Genomic DNA, 24,172 nt, shown 5'->3' with positions numbered 1-24,172 from the left:
AAGCCCTTTCTTCTCTTCATCCGTTTCTTCTTCCGTGACAATTCATGGTTCTTACTGTATGATCAGGTTAAAGCTTTCCTTCAGCCATAAATATCAACAAGGTGGTAGTTCAAAAGCAAAATAGGTCTCACAGTGTTCTTAGGTAGTCATTACTTCACAAAGCTATCTTGAAATTATCTTGATAGTGTGATCATGGTAACACAGTGACTGCTGTTGTTTGTTTTATATTTAGTGGTGTTAATTAAAAGTCAGAGGGAATATTCTGGTGGTACTTAAAAAATTATTGCACCCAGAAAATTAAAATATTTTATATACCATGGCCTATGTGGAATGTGTCTGTTTCCAGTTACTCTTTTGGTCTCATTTGTCTGTTATCTCAATTACAAATGCGTTTTTTAACACAAAAAACTCCCCAAATTTTAATTAATTTATGTAGAATAAAATCAAGCCTATAACTAGCTACATTACCCATGCTGGGAAAGAGTAAGGGGCTGAGGGACTGGTGTTCTTGGGTGGTAAAGGAGATTTGGAGGAAAGAATGGCAGTAGTGGGAGTAAGGATGGAAATTATTCCGTTTCATAGCAGACATTGCAGAAGTGCATGGAGGTAGAAGTTACTCCCTTTTTAGGAGGACTTGGCAGTTGATGGGCAGTTCTCTTGCAAAGAACTAAAATTGCTGGAGAGTTACTTTAAACCATCAAAAGTGTCCAGGAGAGAGAGCTTGGCCAACAATTTTTTTAAACTGAGAATTTGACTCATGCGCAAACTTAATTTTCCTTATGAAAAAATATATTCCTTTGTCACCCCATGGTTTTCATAATCTCATGTCACAAAATGTAGGGGACGATAAAGCAGGTGAGGTGGTTTTTTCTGGGGGGAAGGTTTGTATCTAATCCTGTAAATCAAAGAAGTTGTCATTCTGCTTTAACTTCACCATCAATTGTAGGAGACTCCTGTTTTCTGCAGGGGGAGTGATATGGTATCTGTTACTTTGTGTTTTATTTCAGATACAGAATATTAGTGAGTCATTGTGTGCTCTTGAGGTCTCTGTCTCTGCCATGATGATGCTATGGCCTAATCCTGCTAGCTGCTCTGTGTGAACAGACTGCAGAGCTTCTCTGGCTTCAATGGGACTCTGTGTGGGTGCAGGACTCACCCAGTGCAGAAAAACTTGCAGGATCAGGACCTGCATTTGTTGTTTTTCCTTAATTGGAAACACGTGCTCTACAATCAGAATACATATTTTATTCTTTTTGAGTATGGGAAGCATAATACCATCCATATTCTAAGTTCTGCTGACTCCTTTCATTTTCATTCATTTCCTCTGTGTAGGGGTGTTAAGTAATAACTACTCTATATTTCATTTGAAGGGCAGAGAAGGAGGGGAGTAGAAAGATCTCTGTATTCTAATAGTTTGTGTAAAATGTAAATTGCATTGAGATCCTTATGGACGTGATATTGTACAACTAGAAGATGTTAAATGGACCCAGTTTAATTTCCAAACAATCCCCCTCTGAGTGTTAATCTCTTGGCTGCTTTGGCTGCTGGGAACCAAGTGTCTATTTTCATATATATTTCTACCAGAAGAGGTCACTATTGTTATTTACAATGATATACATCATCATTTTAAAAACCCGTAATGTAATAAAGGAATATCTAGTTTCATTTGGTGTTGACATTGAAATATTTGAATAAACAAACAAAATTGTTGGCTCAGAGGAGAGAGATAAATATTTGCATCCACAAGCATATTTGTTCAATGTTTTTAAAAATGAATTTTGGTAATATGCTATTGTCTGTTTAATGCTATAGTGGTTTGAATTAAAATGGGGATAGGAAATTTTATTTTTTTCACTGATAGCATACATTCTAGTTTGAAAAGGGCAACTTGACTTCAAAGACATTGCTATTTTCATATGCTAAGCTGGGCCCTATGACCTCACTTCCAAATGTTTGTAAACAACTTTTATTGGGCGCTTTGGAGCGGGGGGACCTCTCTATTCATGGTTAAGAGACCTCCATTTTTTACTCCTATCTTACTCTGTAATAACTCTTTTTGAACTTAAATTTACTGTTTGTTTTCATCCTAAAGGTTAACGTCTATTCTTAGGATTTTTTTTTTTAATATTGAACCATTTTTGTCTGTCTTAGAGTTTTGTACTCCTGCCCATCTCTGTTGTGTTTGAGCATCGACCACATAAAATTGCTTAGCTATAGCAGTATCCCTAGTGGATTTCATGGACACTCTGGCTCTGTTGCTTTTGGGAGGTGAAAACTCCCGAGACAGTGTGTCCATGAATTTACTCTATAGGCTGATTGCAATGTGTATTACAGTTTGCTCAAACAGAAAACAACTGCTTTGAAATAGAAAATGTTACTATAAGAGTTATTAACAAAGGACCAAATTTTGACATTCTTAGTCAGATTCCTACTCTAGTTAACTACCATTCAGATCAGAGGGAGTTTGCTTGCTTTAAGACCACAAGATTTGGCCCAGGAGACTTTTTTTTTTTTTTTTTTTTTTTTTTTTTAAATTTAGTTTGGGAATTGAGAAGTGGGGGAAAAATAGAATTGAAGAGCCTAACAACAGAACTAGAAAGAAAAGAAAGGCAAAAAAAAGGAGATCAATGAAAAAAAACAGAAGCAAAGAGAAAATGTAAGAAAAGGCAGCAGTGAAAAAAACTGAAACCCACACTGCTCTGAGCTTCCAAAATTGAGAGACTAATAACAGTATATGATTATTATAATTAGAAGGGGTATTCACTTTGCTAGATGCCACTGAAAAGCAAGACTATATTCTTTCCTTCCAGCTAGAGGTAGTCCCTCCAGGTCAGATTGAGGCATGTAGGTGGATTAATTTGAGGAATTTTGCACTGCGTGCCTGGGTCTATGAATAAATAAAGGACTTCTATCTCCGGGCAATACTATCTTGACCAAATTAATGGTTTCTTTCAAGTTGGATTTTAAGGTTTCTCTTCAGAGTATTTTACAGTCCTTGTTTTAAGTACTGCTATATACACAGTAGGTCAGAATGTGTTTGACTGTACTCTAGACAGTGTCTCATCCACCTAAGTGTATTTAAGGAGATAAAACTTTCTATGCAACACCCCCACAGATGAATTCCAGACTCAATGGCAACATGTCAGGACAATGGAGCAGAGTATAAAGTTGTCACTTCCCTCATTAACTAGATGGTTAAAATTCCATCTTCTATAGTAAATAGAATGTGTCGATAAACTAGAGGACTGGACAATTACTCCTGCTGTGACATCAGCAAATTCTGGATATGTCACAAGTGCTCTAAAATATGTAGTCAGTGCTGTTTCTTTGCAATGGATCTCTCAAATGTAGATTGTCAATCTTTTCTATTAAACATATCAATTATATGTAAAACAAATCCCTGTTGTTCAAAGCAAAATGAGCTGATAGCATAGGAGATAGTCATGCAGATTCTGTTTCTTCCATGTGATACATATTTTCAGCGAGCTAGTTTCAGATTTAATCTCTATTGCTTATAACAGTGAGATTTAGGATGAGAAGTGCACATGCTCAGTGCTGGTTGACTTTCATTGCCTTTGAGTAGTCATTTAAATTAAGCAGGTTGTTAACTTCACATTTTCAACTCTAGGGACAAGAAAACCTTGAAGACAGGTTATCAGATTAAATTTCGGACATAAGCACACGTGTGCAAACACTGGGACTATTAAACCACTATGCTTGCTTCTGAGGCTTCATTGTTTTGAGCTGACATTCCTTGATTGAATCTTCATGAGCACACTATTCATTTAGCTGTCCTGCTTCCTCCTTTTACCCGAGCACCTAAATATGCCAGTAAAAAGAGTGGAGAGCCTTGTATATACTCTCCACCTAAAACACAGCTGCAGCTGAGAAAATACTTGCCTTTTTCATGTGTGCACTTTAATCACTCCAGCTGCATTCATTCCGTTCAGCTGCTTCTCTGGAGCAGTGTATCTTTAACCATATTGGGAGGTATTGTGAATTCTGAGCTATAAATTTCCTTTACATGATGTACATCTTACTGCTGCAAGGAGTCTTATATTGGTCACAGATGATATTCTAGCAGGTGTGTGTGTGTGTGTGTGTGTGTATATATATATATATATATATATATATATATATATATAATCAAACCTATAAAGTATATCAAACCTAGTATATCATAAAAGTTGGTGACCTTGCCTCAAAAGTTTCTAATTTGACTGAGTGTTGGACTGTAAACTGTTGGAAGCTATTTGCCTTTCTTTCCCTTTCATTCTATCCTCATATCAGCATGTTCACAATCTTTTAAATATATTGTATACAGTTTCATAGTGCTAGAGCATGAATGTTTTAATGTATTTTGATTTTTCTGGGTGTGCTTGACACAAATAGGTTAGAGAATTATTTAAGAATTGAGAACTGTATCTTTTACATACAATTAATTAGAACATCCTTTGTCTTGAGAGAGTGTGTAGGACATGCTGTAATTTTGGTTTCCAAAACAAAATGAGACAGACTTGTAGTTATTGTAAGTGTTGATACTGACTTCAGCAGAGAGCAGTAAGCAAGCAGACAGTACAAAGCTAATGTAAACTCTGATAATTCTGTCAGTTCTTGAAAGTGAGTAAAGAGCTGTCAAACTTCTGAAATCTGTTCTAGCAAATTTGAGAACCTTGTTCTGTTCGATTTAGCAAATATATAGTATACAAAGGATGAAGTAGTAAGCTAAAGGAGAGGACAGAGATTAATTGATTAGTTTGAGGGATCTGTCCTGTTTCCCAGAGAAAGGCCTGCATGGTGAAATTGCCACATTTTTCCTATCAGAGAAATATCTCAAAACTATAAATCCTTTGTTTCCTCAGCATTTCTCTTGTACGTAGTGTTTTCTCTGCTAGCAAATACTTAGTGTAACTGGACACAGCAATTCTACCTCCCTGTTCCTGTCAATAATTCTTGCACGGGTGTTAATGATATCCTTTAAGTGTGAGTCAGAAAACCCTCCCAACCCCCACGAAGTTGTAGGCAAGAGACATACTTTTATGTTGCAATTATATGGCACATCTATTCATGTTATAAATTGCTATGACAATCCTTATCCTGGGGGTCTGATTCCAAAGTTAACAATTCAATCATAATTAGTAGGTTTGTGTAATCACTCTTTACTCATTCTCTAAAATACTTTGATTATGTGGAATTCTAAGGATTAATAGGCTTTGTTTGGAGAGATGAATCCCATTCCAGGTGTGAAGATGGGGAATGCGGCTGTTCCCAAATGCTCTCCCAGTTGAGACTGCTCCTGCTACACCACCAGCTCAGCCTGTGGGGTTAGAGAAGTAGGATGTGTTCCCATTATACTCAAGAGAACACGTCTGACTCGTGGTAAGGATAGCATTGGTAGTTTCTGCAAGAATCTATATTCAGCCCGCTTCACTTGAAAGGTTGCCAAGATGCACTTTCTTTAACACAGTGGTTATCCTATTGCTCTTAATTATTTAGTAATAGTGGGCATTCTAGTTTGTGATGTTAGCTGACATGTAATGTAAAAGTAACACATCAGACGCAAAACTTGAGGTAGTACTCTATTTTGATGAAAAGTTTATAAAATTAACATGGCACACAGTCAATGGATTAAAAGCTGGCTAACTAATAGGTCTCAATGTATAGTCGAGGAATTAGGAAATTCCTGATTCTAGTGGGAACCCACAGGGATGGGTTCTTGGCCCTACACTATTTAACATTTTTTTTATTAAATACTTGGAAGAAAACATAAAATCATCCCTGAAAGTTTGTAAATGACACAAAAATTGGAGGAGTGGTAAATAATGAAGAGAACAGGTGACAAATACAAAGCGACGTAGATGCCTTGGTAAACTGGTGGTAGCAAACAATATATGTTTTTAATATGGCTAAATGTAAATATGTACTTCTTGGAACAAAGAATGTAGACCATACATACAGGATAGGGGACTCTATGCTGGGAAGCCATGGGAAGATTTGGGGGTTGTGGTGCATAATCAGCTGAACATGAGCTGCCAGTGCAACACTGTGGCCAAAAGGAATGGAACAGTCCTTGGATGGATTGGGGGAATTTTGAGTTGGAGTAGAGAGTTTATTTTACTCATGTATTTGGTATGGTGTGACCATTGGGGGAATACTGTGTATTGGTATTGGTGCCCATAATGGTGTGATAAACTGGAGATAGTTCAGTGAAGAACCATGAGATTGACTGAAGGATTAGAAAACATGCTTCATAGTGATAGATTTGAGTTCCATGGGTCTATTTAGTTTAACAATGAGAAGATTAGGGGTGACTTGATTAAGTACCTTTGTGGGGAACAAATATTTGATGTATTCTACAATCTAGCAGAGAAAGGTATAACACGATCCAATGAATGCAAGCTGAAGCTAGACAAAGTCAGACTGGAAATATGGCATCAATTTTAAAGTGAGTAACTAATCACTGGAGCAATTTACCAAAGGTCATGGTGGATTCTCCATCACTGATGATTTTTAAATCAAGATTGGCTGTTTTTCTAAAAGATCTGCCCAAGGAATTATTTTGGGGAAGTTTTATGCCTTGTGTTATACAGGATCAGACTAGGTGATCACTATTGTTCCTCTAATCTTGCAACCCATGAATCTGTTAACAAAACAGACCACATTCCTTTCAGTGAATGTGTAATTAGATGCAAGTGAGTTGATGGGAGAATTGTACAATTTTGGATTCTAAAAGAGGTTTCAAGTTTGGAAACTCTGATTTTGAATTTTTGCATAGCTTTGTATGCATATAGAGCTCTCTCTGTGTGTGTGAACATTAGTTGTTAAGTTTATTAAAAAAATGAAAACTTGACTCATAAGCAGATTTTTGCAAGTTCCCTTACATTTCAGAATCCCCTTCCTTAAAGAACTGGAGAGTCTTTGCTTTTATTGACCTGTGTGATTAGAACCAAGAGTACCAAACTTAAAAGGAGTAATTGATTCTTTATGGAAGCCCAGGAGAACATTTCATATAATATTTTGGAAAACATTGTCTTGAATAAAACAGGTCAGCATCTTAATTTTGAATGTTACCTCCCAGCCTTCTTTGTCAGCAAATTGTTCTGCACGTTGTCAGATTTCTCCTGATCCTTGTTTTTTAGTTAGGATAGAAATAACACAAGAATAGCAGAAAGATTTCTTGTGTTTTCTCCTTTTGCTTTTCATTCCAGCCAAAGCCAGGAAGTGAAGGAGACTTAGTAACCTAGCTGTGTCAGACACCAAAAGTTGGGTTGGAGTTTGAGTATTAGTTCTGTTAATACTTTATCCAAAGTAATTGTTTTATGCCTAGTCTCAAAATGCTTTGATCTCTGCTGTGCCATTCACAGCACCAAGTACCAGGACAGATAGCTATCAGTATTTAATGAAAATTGTGGTGTGATGTAAGTGTCTTGGTACCTTGCAATTCCTAAAATGGACTGCAGACATATTTTAGTGAAAATGTAAATATTTTCCAAAGCTCATTGTGGAACAGGAAGTTGTATAGTAAATGTATGTCTGAGTCAACTGGGTACAGTTTCAGCTGGAAGGCATCCTGGCAATTTGTCTTCTAGTTCTTCTAATGCACTGACATGATAAAGGAAAGCAAGAAAGAAGCAGAGAACTCTTCAGTAACCTAAATTCAAATTGTAGTCCTCACCAAATCTGCTTTTGTCCCAAAGCACAGAAATAATTTCCCAGGGGCTCTTTCCTGGGTGAACTAATTTTTGATTACAAGCTAGTGTCAGAATTTTCATTAAACAGAGTAAATGTAGATAAACAATAATAAGCCTAGATTACTAACACATTTTTGATGTACTATATTTTCCTGTGTATACCAAAGTTAATGTCTGGACTTCTGTTATGTTCATGTAGTCCACCCCTTGTCCTCAAAATCCTTATGTTTCTTAGCTCATATTTTTGCTAATCTTATGAATAAGTCTGTGTTCCATTTTCAGTTCTTCTATTTTCAACTTTTGGAAACAGTAACTAAACAGAGGAAGAAACTTACTGTGACTTCCCTCCGAGTCCACTGCTATGGTGTTGCCTAGAGGGATTAGAATAACTCACAGCTCTGAGTTTTCTATTAAACAACTTATTTATGCTGACTAGTACCTTACTCCACAAATAGTTTGTTGGCAGTATACTCCATTTTTTAAAATTTTCCCTCTGAAAAAGAAATAAAACGCAACCCTGTTACTGTTGGCTTTTTGGTTTTCAGGAGGTGGCTTGACAAGTCACAGGAGAAAAATGGAAAATGCAAATTGTGAGTTAATTTTTAACGTTAATCACATCTTTTTTCCTTTTAATTCCAACAGGAAATTGTGCTGGTGGTGTTTTTTGGTGCTGAATATTTGGTGCGGCTATGGTCTGCTGGTTGCAGAAGTAAATATGTTGGCTTTAAGGGAAGACTACGTTTTGCCAGAAAGCCTATATCAATTATTGGTAAGATTTATATTGTTTTCAGACTGTTCTGTTAGTATCCTTTTTAAAGTGCAAATATAAAGTTATTACCAAAGAGACCTGAGCTGTATCCTTGATTCTTAGCACTGACCTGTGTGTGACCTTGGGCAAGCTGTCTGTGCTTGCCTTGAAAAGTTTACAGTCTTATTATGTATTAGAAATGTGCCTAGTACAATGGGGTCTCTAGGCACTACCATGGTACAACTAATAAGCAGTAATATTGCATGTCATGAAATAATGGTATGTAGTAGGCCCTTGCCTACAGGAAATCCTTGCTGAAGAAGGAAAATCTGAAAGACACAATCCCTCTCTGGAGGGTAGAAAAGACAGAGAGCAACAGCATCTACTGGGAATAACAGGGGTGGGTAAGGCTATGTGAGACACTGGGCCTGGGGAGGGTGGCCGTACTCTCAGATACTTCCAATAACTTGGTCACCCTCTCACTGGCTGTTTTCTCCCTTCTTTTCCCAGCCCCAGGTTCTCAAATTGTGCTTGAATATGTACGGTAGGATGGACAGGGTGCAAGGAAGGACACAAAAGTTGCTGGATGGAGAGGAAGAGGGACTAGAGAGCTAGCTGGAGGAGAGTGAGAGGGGTGTTGGGGAAAAGGGGCGACGGAAAAAAGTAACTGGATTTGTACGTAACATTACCATAACATTCTGTTTTGTCTTGTGTGTTTTTCTTATTTCATTTATAAACCCTTTGGGAAAGGCTTTATCTTCCTGTGGTTTTTGTACACCACTTTGACCATTTTAGGTGCTACAATGATATGAATGTGTATAAAATGTCTATTAGTACCATGTACAGTACACTTTTTAATCATTAAGGGGCCTGTGTTCCCTTTCATAGGTTATTTTTATACAGGGGTATTGGAAACTGAGTTTCAGCTCAGTGGGTTTTGTAGTCATGCTTCTGCCAGGGTATGAGTAGGTGGGGAGCAGTGTGTGAGTTTAACCTCATCTGCAGAGTCCACAGCTAGTTCCCTCACTCACCACCTATGATTTGCATGAAATTTCAGGTGAAAACTTAGCAAACCAAGTAGTCTGCTGAGGAACTTGATATGCATAATTAACAATAGGGGGAAATAATGTACAACTTTCAAATCCTGGGGGAAGTTTCATTGCATGCAAAACAAACAGAAGCACAAATGCACGAAATGTACAGCTGTTAGGGATCTCAAGTGATTAAAAACATTAAGTGTGTTAAAAATTAATTGCCATTAATCACATGCTTAGTCACACTGTTAATAATAGAATACTATTTATTTATATTTTTGGATGTTTTCTACATTTTTCAAATTGATTTCAGTTACAACACAGAATAAAGTGTACAGTGCTCACTTCATATTTTTGATTACAAGTATTTGCACTGTAAAAAAACAAAAGAAATATTTTTCAATTCACCTCATACAAGTACTGTGGTGCAATCTCGTTATCATGAAAGTTGAACTTACAAATGTAGAATTATGTACAAAAATAACTGCATTTAAAAATAAAACTATGTAAAACTTTAGAGCCTACAAGTCCGCTCAATCCTCCTTCTTGTTCAGCCACTCACTAAGACAAACAAGTTTGTTTACATTTGCGGGAGATAATGCTGCCGGCTTCTTATTTACAATGTCATCTGAAAGTGAGAACAGTTGTTTGCATGGCACTGTTGTAGCCGTTGATACAAGATATTTATGCGCCAGATGTGCTAAAGATTGATAAGTCCCTTCATCTTCAACCACTATTCCAGAGGACATATGTCCATGCTGATGATGGGTTCTGCTCGATAACGATTCAAAACAGTGCAAACTGACACATGTTCACTTTCATCATCTGAGTCAGATGCCACGAGCAGAAGGTTGATTTTCTTTTTTGATGGTTCAGATTCTGTAGATTCTGCATCGGAGTGTTGCTCTTTTAAGACATCTGTAAGCATGCTCTATACGTCATCCCCCTCAGATTTTGGAAGGCACTTCAGATTCTTAAACCTTGGGTCGAGTGCTGTATCAATCTATTGGTACCTTCTTTGAGTTTTGTCCAATCTGCAGTGAAAGTGTTCTTAAAACAAACAACATTGCTGGGTCATCATCCAAGACCGCTATATTATGAAATACATGACAGAATGCAGGTAAAACAGAGCAGAAGACATAGTATTCTCCTGCAAGGAGTTCAGTCAAAATTTTATTAATACATTATTTTTTTTAAAAAGCACCATCAGCATGGAAACGTTTTCTGGAATGGTAGGTGAAGCATGAAGGGGCATGCAAATGTTCTGCATATCTGGCATGTAAATAGCTTGCAATGCCAGCTACAAAAGTGCCAGTGAATGCTGGTTCTCACTTTCAGGTGACATTGTAAATAACAAGCAGACAGCATTATATCCTGTAAATATAAACAAAATTGTCTTAGCGATTGGCTGAACAAGAAGTAGGACTGATTTTTTTTTTAATTGCAATTAATTTTTTGAGTTAATTGTGAGAGTTAACTGTGATTAATTGACAGCCCTAATAGCTGTGTTTATATATGGGTGATTGCATGTGCCATCACCTTTTGAGGGATGTGAGAACCGATTTAGTGCATGCCACTTCATTGTTTGCAGACATAATGACTCTGATGCAGACACAGTTAAAGCGGTCTGGTAAATTTGGCCTTGTAAGGAAGTTGTGTGTGTATTTATTTTTATTTTTTACTAAAAGACCAAAATGATGTGAATTTTTTTTGAAAACTTTAGTTTTTTTTGCAGAAAATAATTATACAGCCAATTCTATAACTGACTTAGTCTCATAGAGCATATCATGAGCCAGAACTTGAAACAATCTATGTATGCAGCAACTTTTCCTCCCCATCACTTTCTCAGGATTATATTTAAATTAAGAAACTTCCATAAGTAAATATCTGACAGAATATTCATTTGAATGTAGAATAAGCTATATAAATCCTTTTTAGACTGTATTTTCAACTTGATCTATATTCAGTATGCTGTCATATTACATACTACCATAGGCGCTAACTCCGTGGGTGGTCCGGGGCTACAGCACCCACGGCCAAGCTCCTCTCCCTGCCCCCACGCCTGACCTCACCTCCACCTCCTCCCCTGAGCGTGCTGCATCCCATCTCCTCCATCTACTCCCAGCGCTTCCTACTGCCAAATAGCCATTTGGTGGCATAGGACGCTCCGGGAGGGAGGGGGAAGAGCAGTAATGTGGCATGCTCAAGGGAGGAGGTGGGGAAGAGGTGGGGCCAGAGTGGGGATTAGGGAAGAAGTTGGAATAGCGGAGGGAGGGGGCAGAGTTGGTGAAGAGGTTGGAATGAGGGCAGGGCAGGGGTGGGGAAAGAGTGGAGTCGGGGCAGGGCTGGAGCAGACGGGGGTCAAGCACCCACGGGCGCAAGCAGAAGTTGGCGCCTATGCATACTACAGTAGCAATTAGTGTTTGTATAACAGAGATCATACAGTGCACTTGACATGTTAAGTGTAAATCATGAGCACAGGGTTGCAACATTTTTGTTAGGACACTTCAGAATGTCTAAGTATAGAGAATGTGGGAGGTCATGTAGAAAGAGGTGTAAATACTGTTTTATTCTTGTAGGAATGAAGACTTATTGGGAAAATACATTTGGAAGCACGGCTGTTGCTGTTATGTTGTAGAAGAAACTGTGTACTAGCTCTATTGCTAGATTTGTCTATGTGGCTATACATTTGTGTTGTAGATGTTCAGGCTCAGGCTGGAGTCAGGGCTCTGGGACCCCGCAAGGCCAGAGGGTTCCCAGAGCCTTGGCTCTGGTTGGAACCCAAACCATGTACACAGCAATTTTTAGCCCTGTGAGCCCATGTCAGCTGACATGGGCCAGGCACAGGTGTTTAATTGCTTTGCAGATGCACCCTTAATTTTTTTTTCATTTCTTTTTTTGTTGTTTTCTTATATATGTGAGGGTTTAGATGCTTATGAAAGAGAAGGGACTTTCATTGCCAGGGCCACTATTAACTTTGTATCCTAAATCTGCTCACTGTTTCTGAATTCAGTGCTGTTTATAGAAAGGAGTTAAAATTGGCAGATACCCTCAGAAGAGTAGCAACTCCTTTGTTTTCCTCTTTTTTTCTCTCCTTTACTTTAGTTTTGCCAAATCTTTTCTTTGGTTTGTGTTTTTGGAGATGCTGGATAGAATATGTTAATGAACAAGCATTTTCAAAAGAACAAAAGCCTGGGGGAAGTTGGGGAGAAGAAGCTGGGGGTGCCAAAGGGGAAAGAGGAGGAGAGTGAACAACATGAAAGCGGTAAGATGAATATAATACTGAAGTGAGAGGTGGTGGGGGGAAGGAAGGAAAACTACAGGGAGAAAAATGTTAGGACTGGAAGAGGCTATTTTTTATTTTTGATAAAACTTAAAAATACAATAGTTTCAAACTTGTATTGGAAGACCTGAATTTTTCATTGTTGAAGTGGAATTTTCCAAAGCAACTAGTGCTGGTCTAACTCTGCCTCTGTAGAAATCAGTGGGAGGTGAGAGCAAGGATGGCCTAGTTGTTAGGGAGCCATCTTGGGACTTAGGAGGTACAGATTCAGGTCTTTGCTTCACCATTGACACCCTGCATGACCTTGGTCAAATCATTAATCTCTTTGTGCCTTAGTTTCCCATCCCCAAAATGGGGAAAGTAGGAGTTACCTGCCTCACTAAAGATAAATACATTCACAATTATAAGCAGGGCCGGTGCTATCATTTAGGCAGCCTAGGCAATCGCCTAGGGCGCCAGGATTATTCGGGGGGCGGCATTTTGCCGGGGGGGCGGCAGGCGGCTCCGGTTGATCTGCCGCAGGCATGCCTGCGGAGGGTCCGTTGGTCCGCGGCTCCGGTGGAGCTGCCGCAGTGGTGCCTGCGGATGATCGGCTGCTCGCGCGGCTCTGGTGGACCTCCCGCAGGCACGACTGCGGCAGCTCCAGTGGAGCCACGGACCAACGGACCCTCCGCAGGAATGACTGCGGCAGCTCCACCGGAGCAGCAGGATCAGTGCAGGGGGCGGCAAAATGGCTGTGCGCCTAGGGCGTGAGGAACCCTAGCGCCGGTCCTGATTATAAGTTGCTCAGATACTATGGTGATAGGAGCCTTAGACATGCCTGAGAGAAATGGATATGGGTTTATCATTGGCCTCAGCAGGAGCAGTGTTGGGTCAACACTCGATGCTTTTGAAAATTCCCACTCTGAATGTTTATAATTAGGCTTTTTGTAAAAGATAAATAGTGGGCACAGGTAAAGATAACATGAGGGATTGCAAGGTCACACACTATCCTTTTGCTGACACATGCTATCTTTTTGCTGCATTACAAAAATGTCACTACAGATAAATTTTTGTAATTAATGTTCATTCCCTGGGGGCTTGGGAATTTATGCTTTGAAATAAATATTAGGCAGGTATATGTTCAAGGGTGTTGTGTGTGCATTATTATCCCATATTGTCTGCCTGTAGCAATAGGCCTGTATGGAATATATTCATGTGCACCTTCAAAGTTTGTTATGGAATGACAGGGCTCTGAAGGAGCACCTGCACACTGAATGTGAAATTACAGTCAATTTATATAAGCCCACCAGTTCCGTGCCAATAAAACACTGAGCGAATATTAGCAAAAACCACATTATTGTAAGTCAGAACTCAAGTATGTGGGGCATACAAGCTGTTTATTTTAAGTCCTTACAGACAGATTTTCACTGGACCACTAAAAATATATATATATCCAACCTCCAGACCATAAACTTCATACCATAAACTACTAGAGCTGCTAAAAACAATTCAAAGTTTTTATTAAAGTAGAATTTTTGTTGCTTTTTGTACTTGAAAAATGGGTGAATTGAGTTTGCTCAAAATCACCAGACATTGAAAGTTGTAGACCAAATGTAAAGATTAGAAAATTAGAAATCAAATTGTTGAGTTAAGAATGGAAATACTTAAGCAATCTTGACTGTAGGTGTTACTATGTGCTCTGCCTATGTGTATAAATAAGAAATACTTGCCTAGCAAGCTGATTTTTAGATATAAATGGTAGCTGTTTGAAGCTGCTGAAGGATTTGAAATAGTACAATAAGCCCCAAGGAGAATGGACTAGAAGGCAGGGTTTTCAAAGCTGTGAGATAAATAAGTTGATGATATAGCTCTGCAGTTTATCACAGGGCTATCATCTCTACACTTATGTAGTATATATATTGATATAAATGCTGATGAATCATTTATAATGCACCACACTATGTGCATATATGCGTGTGTGTGTGTGTGTGTGTTTATATATGTATAATAGTAGCAAAGGCATATACATTATAGTCAGGTTTGGTAGCACCAGCTGTCGTCCCACTGTTTTGGGATCTATCTGACCCCAACATGCACAAAAATATAAATATTTTTTGTTCCAAACCTTTTCCTGTTCATACATTAAGTATTCTCCAACTAGGCTGAAGTCAATCTTTCTGCTCTGGTTTTATTATCCTATCCATCATGGATTTTAGTAGGGAAAAAGTGTGTGTATAAAAAAAAAAAAAAAAAAAAAGGTAATGGGATCAGTTCAACCTCTCTGTGTTAGTCAATGGGGAAGATGAAAGTACTACACTTCCAAGGTCCTTGGGGAATCTCCAAACACATACATTTTTTTTTAAATGATAGTCAAACCATTGCCACCTCATTCTTCAATGAGTCTCAGATTATAATGGATTTTGTCTGCATGCCTGTTGAGATATTAGTGTAGAAACAAGTCACTCAAAGTTTTGGTGTTAATTAGACCACAAATTATTTATGCAGGTGTTCTAGCATCAGACTGTTCTTTTTATACTTCGAGGCAGCAGTTATGATGTGATTATATGAATCTTTCAGCATTGTTTTTGTCATGGTTTCAGTGGTTTGTTTTTCAAAAAAATATGCCCCCAAAAGACCTTGGTGCAGGGTCAGAGACCCCAGGTAACATTTGTCTCATGTATCATCACAAAGGTCCAGCAAACTGAGTTTCTTTGAAGATGATGTTGTCAAATTGACATGCTAGGAAGAGTTTCTGGGGAAGCCACAATTGTCAGATACATTTCCTGGCAAGTCCTCACTTGACAGATGCTGTAGATGGGGAAAAGGCTTGCTACTGTTGGCAAGACTTGCTGTTGACAGAAACAGTTCCAGATGTCCTATTACCATCAATGGCAGTGGCTGTGTTTGAAAGCTCCATTGTCTGTATGTTTCTCCTGGGAGTCAGACAAGAGGGCAAGAGGAGCCAGGTCTCATGGAGGGCTCCTGAGAATGTTCGCAGTGGAAATGGATGATTCTGACACCAGGCAGTCCAACGGCGATGACACTGACTGAGAGCTTGCTGTTGCAGTACGAGGTGGTGGCATAGAAGGACTGGAAGATGAAATCACTGAGGAAAGTGACTCCAGCGATACTGCTGGGCAGTAAAAATCAGGATCTGCCTGCAGACTTTTACCTCTCCAAGAACAAAGCTGAAAAATGGGGAAAGATAGCACAGATGCCTGCAAATCCTTCCTCCAGAAACATCCTGCTCGTGCTCCAGGATTGACCATGCATTCCATATTGTGCATCCAAGGATATTCTGTTCCCCTGCTTGCAACTTCCTCTTGACTCAAGCTATGCTAGATCTTATTCTCCAGTATTTTAACAAGTATGGGGCTGAGTTGTTTGGGAGTACTTGGCAGACAATACTCAAGACAAACTTTGTGCTTACTTGGGACTGCATATATTAGCAGGTGTTTATAGATCTAGCAGAGAAACATGAGAGGAGTGGTGGTCAAATGACCATGGAAGACTTGTATTCAGTGTTACTGTTACTCCATCAATTTCCAACCATTCAGAGCTATGGGATTTGTTTGTTGGTATTCTGCCCAGGTGTTTTGTTCCCTATGAGTGTGTCACCATTGACAAACAGCTGGTGGCTTAACATGGTTGCTGTCCTTCCAGGCATTATATGCCTTCAAAATCAGCCAGATCTGGCATTAAATTCTGGCTATGCTGTGACTTCACAGCTTTGTATGTTTTAAATTCTGGCATGTATGCTAGCAGAGAGGAGAATGTAGCAGCAGCAAGAAATCTGGCAAGAAACATGTTTAGAGGCAAGAAGGGACAATTTTTTCACCAGTGTTGGACTTGCAAGAGACTTGCTGCCCAAAAAAACCTAACTTTGGCTGGCACAACGAGAAGGAACAAGCCTGAAATTCCTGCTCAGTTCCTTCGCAATTGGCAAAACCTGATCACTCCAGTTTGGTTTCCAGGAAAATATGACTCTTGTGAGTTATGTACCCAAAAAGAGGAAAGCGGTATTACTGTTACCATGTATGCACTCAGATGCTTCTACCTCGGGGGCTGAAGCAAAACCAGATATCGTTTATTTTTATAACAAAACAAAAGGACACGTGATGGTATCCTCATCCATCGCAAAATGGATAGGCAAACACTGGCTGATGGTAGTTTTTGCGACCATTTTGGGCATTGCATGTCTGAATGCATATATTATTTGGATTTTGTTGATTTGCCTCTGGCTTAATAAATCCTTAAGTAAGAAAGAGATGTTTTTCAGGGACCTGCGTATAGAAATGAAGAAACCACTGATGTATGGAAGCAATATTGCAGCCTGCCTCAGGCTTCTAGGGGAACGGTGATTAGTGTGCTAGGTACCGGTCCAAAGCCTAAGAAAGAGGCAAGATGTTACATTTGTTTGAGAAAATGAGACAGAAAAACACCTCTAAAATGTGAAATAGTCTATTCTGAACATATGTCACTTATTTGCCCCATTTGTTCAAGGTAGTAGGCTATTTACTGTCATTTTGCTGTGTTTGTGCCTCTTGCAGGGGCGGGCACAGACATTTAACTTTGATCCCTTTGGGGCCACGTTCTGTGCCCCCCTGGCAGAGATCACTTTTCCTTCCCTCCCTCCCCTGCCCCTGGCTCCAGCAGGAGCTTGCTTTCCCTTCTCCCAGCCCCAGCCCTAAGGCAGGAGGAGTTCTGTGTCCCCTAGTGATTATGGGGGATGTAAGCCCCTGATTGCCGTCTCCCCCCACCCCCTGTGCCTGTCCCTGGCCTCTTATATTGTTGCTGTTGCTATCTTTCCTTTGTCTAAACATGGAGTCAGTTAGACCCTGACACCAGCACAGCATGTAACTTCTTAAAAATATTTTTGATCATGGGGTTAGTTAGGCCCCAACACAAGTAATACTTAGTGTACTTTCAAATCTAGGAAAGCTTTAACTTGTTTAGTTGTATATCTTATTAGTAAAGGCAGTTTTACATGCATTCTATGTGGTTGTTTTTTTTTTTCTGATTTTTGACATACTAGAGGTCTTCAAGATCCCAGTAAAGAAATAGTTGGGTGACTTTTGGTCCAATATCAAAGGCACAGTTACCCAATACTTCCTATTATAACACCCTGCTTGCAGTTGCTGAAAACGTAGCTAAACATTAACTATTTGGGTTGAAATTTTACATGCTAGGTGTCTGCCTCAGGCTAATACTTTTTTTTGTATAAAATTTCACCTCAAATGCTTTGAGCCTTTTCCAAAAATGAGGTTGAGGAGAATAGATTGTGTACCAGAATTTTAACATATGCAAACCTTTCCTTTTGAGCTCTAGCACCACCATAGTTTGGAGCAACGACTTGAAATTTAATATAATATTGATCTTTGTGTGATGGATAGGCCTTTTGCCATTCCATTGAAAATCCACGCAAATTTGGTTCCATCTTATGAATCTTTGAAAAAGAGCATTTTGCACATGCTCAGTAGAGATTTGCTAAAGCTTTGCAGTTAAATTCCCCAAGATTCAGTCCTCACTGGGCATGCTCAAGCCCAGGGCTGCAGGAGACTAAGCAAAACTTTGCCTACATTTGCAGCTGTGGGTAATGCAAGCTGGGTCTGGGTCTGGGCCTGTGCCTCTGCCTGTTCCCCAGAACTGAAAGCAGGGAGCCCATCTCCCCAGTGCTCTCAGCTCACCCCATGCTGGTGCCCAGGCAGCATGGGGGAGGAAGTTGCAATATGCCAATACTGAGAGAACAAGATCTGGGCAAGGGGGAAGGGAATAGATTCGGACATGGTGGGGGAAGTGGGGACTGGAGGCTGGGGAGGATGGCTGAGAGAGAGAATGGGATTTAGCGTGAGCAAAGACTGGAACTGGCAGCTGTAGGGAGCAGAGGGGGCTTAGACTGGTCGGGTAGGGAGACTGGGGTTGGCAGATTGGGACTGACAGGAAATTGGTGGTGCAGGAAAAAAAGTGGGAAGAGGAGAGACATCCCTGAACAGCCAGGATGAGAGGTGGGAAAGGAGACAGGGACTGAGGTGGAACCATTGCTGAAGAGGAGAAACAATTGGGACAGGAACAGGTTGCTGGGGATGGGGAAGGAGGAGTCAAGATTGTGGGGAACTGATAGAAAGGTCTGTACCTACTAGACATGCTCCTCTCTAGAGCCTGGAGTTGAACCCAAGATTCCTGAGTCTCAACATTCCTCTACTGTCAGCAAATATCTATGGAACCCACTGGCAAAGTGTCTCATCTCTCTTCTGTGTCAGTCCACATAAAGGATTACTACTTACTACCGCTATCAGTTACCTTATTAGCTCAAGTAGCAGAGGTCTGTGTGGTGGAGCTAAACGTTTTGTCCTACTGATGTCCCATATGGGTATCAATATGATGCCACTTGATGGAATTTGTGTTTTCAGTTTGCTGTTTTAAAAACCTAAGAAACTATACACACACAGACCACAACTTCAATGAGCACTAAGGTTCCAAAGTCAAACATTCAAAAGTTGGGAAATGCCAGAATAGAGGTCGGTTGTGCAACTTAATTTGTCCCTCTTGTGGATATGCATCATGATAGGCTTCAATTAGATGATTGTGTACTGTTTTTTCCACAGCACCTCTGCCTTATTCAGCTCATGGGCCTATTCATAGGAGGTCCTGCCACTTGTCCTCCGCTGGTAGTATGGGGTGAAGAAATGGATGTTGAGGATGAGCACAGAGAGATGTTCATGAGGCATGGTATAAGGTAGACCGGCTAGATGTTGTGCAGACGGTTGGCATGTTGGGTGTGGCCAAGGAGGTTTATGGGGCAGAGGGGTTGATAAGTTCCAGAGGGTCAGCAGTGGGTGGGGAGCACCCTTCCTCAGGATTCACTTGAGGAAAACGAGAGAAGCAGGAGACAAGGCTGCCCTCGCCTCTTGAAGCACACAACAGGGTATGTGCAGGGTGGGCAGCTCCATGCAGTGGCTGAGCACTGTAATCCCCAACTTCCAGTGTATCAAGGGAGATGGGATTGTGTAGCAGGGGTTCTGCAAGGAGGGCCTCCTCCACAGTGGCTGCTGCAGACCTGGCCACTGACACTAGATGCTTCCAGATCCTGAGGAGGTCCCAGTAAAAGATGGGTAGCTCAGCGAGGTCTTGGGAGATAAGAGCTGCCTGGCATATTGGACGTGATGGAGGAAGGTGTGCACCAAAATGCTCCATGCATGACTACCTGCACTCTCACTGCAGGGCCTGAATGCAGAAGCTGTGGGCCTGCCTGTGGATGCAGAGCAGACCTGGTCTGCCCTCCCATAAGGGGAGGCTCAGGACACCCACAGAGACCCAGTGCAGACTGGCCAGAAAAACTCCAGGAACTTCTTCTGGAAGCTGGCTGGGGTTCCTGTGGGGTGGGCTCAATGTCTTGAACTGGTGCCAGAGCATAGACCGGACAAGTTAACAACTAGTGTCCTCCCCAAAAGGACAAGAAGTGCACAGGAGGGACCTGCTCTAGGGATGAAGCAGGGCTGTGTATTATAGGAGACTGTAGGACCCTTTCCTTATTTGTTGCAAAAGTTGGAAGATGAGTAGTGAATGAGGCAGGGATCTGCCATCATAAAGGCAGTTGAATTCTGCCATGGGCAAGTCACTTGAAGCAAACTTTTTCATGTGTGTTCATTAAATGAGCATTTCGAGATTGATGGGTCTTATGTGCAGAAGCACTAAGGACTCAGAAGTGCAACTGAAGTCAATGGGAAAACTATTCTTTGAACATATTAAGTGTGTGTGGCAGAGCTCTGACCTTGCCCCTGTGGGTCCTGCGCTTCTAGGCAGTTTATGCTAGCCTCACTGGCTCACCTTGACCCTCCATGTAGCCCTTCTCTCTCTAGGGCCAGGGTTACAGTCTGCTGAGCCCTTTTCATCATAGGCCAGCAAGGAGGTTGGTGAGAGAACTCGCACAGTCTCTGTTGTCCCTAGGGCTTATTTCAGAACAGTTTAGCCTCCTGTCCTGACAGGGGCCTGACTTCCCCTCCCAGGAGATGTTCCTGTAGTGGTGGGTTGGGGGGAACCCGGGCCCGCCCTCTACTCCGGGTTCCGGCCCAGGGACCCTAATGGTAGCAGCTGTTGGCAACCAACCTTTCACTGCCAGAGTTGCTACATTTCCCTGGGCCACTTCCCCACAGCTCTCCTGCTTCTCCCTTCTTCACCCTTACCTTAGGGCTCCCTTAACAATGGTTTGAGGGTGTCTTCATTAACCAGCCCTTCAACCACACTTCCACTTCCTGGCTCTCCTCTGCCTGACTGGAGTGAGCCCTTTTTATAGTATCAGCGGGGCCTTAATTAGAGTCAGGTGGTCACATTAGCTTAATGGCCTCACCTGACTCTTTGCAGGTTAATTAGGGTCAGGTGTTCTCATTAGCCTGGAGCAGCCCCTGCTCTGGTCAGTCAGGGAACAGAAAACTGTTAATCCAGTGGCCAGTATATCTGCCTTCTGCTATTCTGTTGTACCCTACTGGCCTGGGTCTATCACATGTGATATAATGCTAATGAAACATCGGGTCCTAGGTGTGCCAAATTGGGCACCCAAATAGGTAGATACTTTTGACCTTAATCTCTTTGTGCCTTAGTTCTGTAAAATGGGGATAACACTCCTCACAGGGATGTTGTGGAAATAAATTTAATAATTGTGAAACATTCCAAAACTATAATGGTCAGTGCCATAGTAAGGACCACAAGGAGGAAATAATTGCGCCTAAGAGGAGGGTTTAAATAGTGTGCAGTGAATAAGGCATGGGCCACACATTGAATAACAATGAGGAAACAAAATACATTGAACACAATCCATCCTGTGCACTGAATGAGGTAGGAGTTCTGGGGAAAAATAGAATGTAATCACATAATTAAAGACTGCTTCATAATGCATACAGCACAATGGAGTCAAATTCAGGTATCACAGGCACCCTGAATTCTGGGATTTCATAACTTTTGAGTGCTTGAGTTTCCACCCTTAATAACGTTCTTTTAGTATGGGGAATGGGATGGGAGTGCTCATTTTCTGAAGTGGAAATAGGGAATTTTGATGTGATTACCAAACATGTTTTCACTTGGCCTAAACCAGGTTTTCATCTTAGTTTTCCAGATGTGAAACTCCACTATGTTAACTCACAGTTCTGACAAAACTCAACTAAAATCATTTGGTTTTTGTTTGCTTTTTTCATCTGGTGTTCAACGACTGTTTAAGTGCATAAGTTTAATATTCTATGTGTTTTTTTTTTTTAAACAGATCTTATTGTTGTGATAGCCTCAATTATTGTTCTGAGTGTAGGATCAAATGGGCAGGTGTTCGCCACATCTGCCATAAGGTACGTTCTTCTAGTGACTATAATGTAACTAAATATATACAAGAGCGTGCATCTATAAACCCATCAATTGTTATTGCCAAAGATGATTATCAAAATGTCAAGGTAAATGGACTGTAAAGAACTCAGTGTACCATTGTGCCTCCATCACTGATTGGGAAAGGCAGTATCGAGGAGGCAATGCATACTGCGTGGGTGTTGAGTGTGGAAGCAGAGAGGACACAACTAAAGAAACATTATGTCCCATACAAAACATCTAACACTCTTTCTGAAGGAAAAAAATATATTACAGCACGTTGGTTTATTTAAGAAATAATCCAGACACCACTTAATTCACTTGATACTTTTTTGGAGAATGTGTAATTACTTCATTTAAATCCATCAAAGCACAATTGCATTTTATCTGGCACAGGTAACACATACCAAGCAGGAACCAGACACATTTGATTTATGAAGTGTTTGTTCAGCTTGCCCGAAGTAGCACAATCTTGTTTTGGATGGTAAACTGAGTAAATACTGGACAGGAGCGATAAGGAGTGGTAGAGGTGCATTCCCACTGTGCTTAATCCAGCAAAGGGGTGCTGCCCCTCCCTATAATGTTCTAAGTGCCCTCCCTCCCACTTGAGTAACTGGGAAGTGAGGAAGTCAGCACTTTGCAGAATTGGGCCCAACAGATATACAACTCCTTTTAGTGTCTGCCTAAGGTATTTATAGGGCACTGATTTTTGGCATATAAGAACTGACAAGATTTATGGAGACACAAGTGTCCAGAACAAATATGTACTTTCTGTTCCTACAGGTGAATGTGTATGTTAAGATTTGTTTAATTTAGGGCTGTCAATTAATCACAGTTAACTAGCACGATTAACTAAAAAAAAATTAATCATGATTTTAAAAATTGTGATTAATCGCACTGCTAAACAATGGAATACTAATTGAAATTTAATTGTTTTTCTACATTTTCAAATATATTGATTTCTATTACAACACACAATACAATGTACAGTGCTCAGTTTATATTATTTTTATTACAAAGATTTGCACTGTAAAAATTCTAAAAAGAAATAGTATTTTTCAGTTCACCTCCTACAAGTACTGCAGTGCAGTCTCTTTATCGTGTAAGTGCAATTTACAAATGTAGAATTTTTTTGTTACTCAAAAACAAAGCAGTGTAACACTTTAGAGCCTAAAGTCCACTCAGTCCTACTTCTTGTTCATCAATCGCTAAGACAAATAAGTTTGTTTACATTTACGGGAGATACTGCTGCCTGCTTCTTATTTACAATATCACTTGAAACTGAGAACAAGCGTTCGCATGGCACTTTTGTAGCCAGCGTCGGAAGAGAATCTAAACCTTCAATGGCATTGTCCCTGTGTGGAAAAACAGTCTAAATTATGCAGGTCCTAATCTGTTAACGGCATTTTAGATTAGGGATAGGATATTGCAGTCTGTTCTGAAATGCACGATAGTGTTGGATTTCTCAAAACACAGCTGTCATGTTTTCCTTGGGCTTTGTTGCTTTCGCAGCATGCTGCATCAACTTAGACGTTTTCATTCAGCCCTGAGTAGAGTGAATTGCAATAGTCTAAGGGTACATTTACACTACAGGATTATTCCGATTTTACATAAACCAGTTTTTTGAAACAGATTGTATAAAGTCGAGTGCACGCGGCCACACAAAGCACAATAATTCGGTGGTGTGAGTCCATGTACCGAGGCTAGCGTCGATTTCTGGAGCGTTGCACTGTGGGTAGCTATCCCATAGCTATCCTATAGTTCCCGCAGTTTTCCCCACCCATTGGAATGCTGAGTTGAGATCCCAATGCATGATGGTGCAAAAACAGTGTTGCGAGTGATTCTGGGTAAATGTTGTCACTCATTCCTTCCTCCATGAAAGCAACAGCAGACAATCATTTCGCGCCCTTTTTCCCTGGATTGCCCTGGCAGATGCCATAGCATGGCAACCATGGAGACCGTTTTGCCTTTTGTCACTGTCACCGTATGTGTACTGGATGCCGCTGAAAGAGGCGGTACGGCAGCGCTACACAGCAGCATTCATTTGCCTTTGCAAGGTAGCAGAGATGGTTACCAGTCGTTCTGCACC

General features: G+C 40.6%; 1 protein-coding gene across 1 annotated transcript in view; it reads left to right on the top strand.

The window, feature by feature from the left end:
• Nucleotides 1-24,172, top strand: part of LOC116826925 (potassium voltage-gated channel subfamily KQT member 1-like) — a 773,346-nt gene that overhangs the window by 62,588 nt on the left and 686,586 nt on the right. The window contains exons 3-4 of the mRNA XM_075070630.1: nucleotides 8,334-8,460; nucleotides 21,992-22,070. Of these exons, the coding sequence (XP_074926731.1) occupies nucleotides 8,334-8,460; nucleotides 21,992-22,070 (206 nt within the window). The remainder of the gene's footprint in view (nucleotides 1-8,333; nucleotides 8,461-21,991; nucleotides 22,071-24,172) is intronic.

This window comes from Chelonoidis abingdonii, chromosome 1, assembly GCF_003597395.2.
Source record: "Chelonoidis abingdonii isolate Lonesome George chromosome 1, CheloAbing_2.0, whole genome shotgun sequence".
NCBI classification, from domain to species: domain Eukaryota; kingdom Metazoa; phylum Chordata; order Testudines; family Testudinidae; genus Chelonoidis; species Chelonoidis abingdonii.
This window is presented reverse-complemented; position numbering and strand designations above follow the sequence as displayed.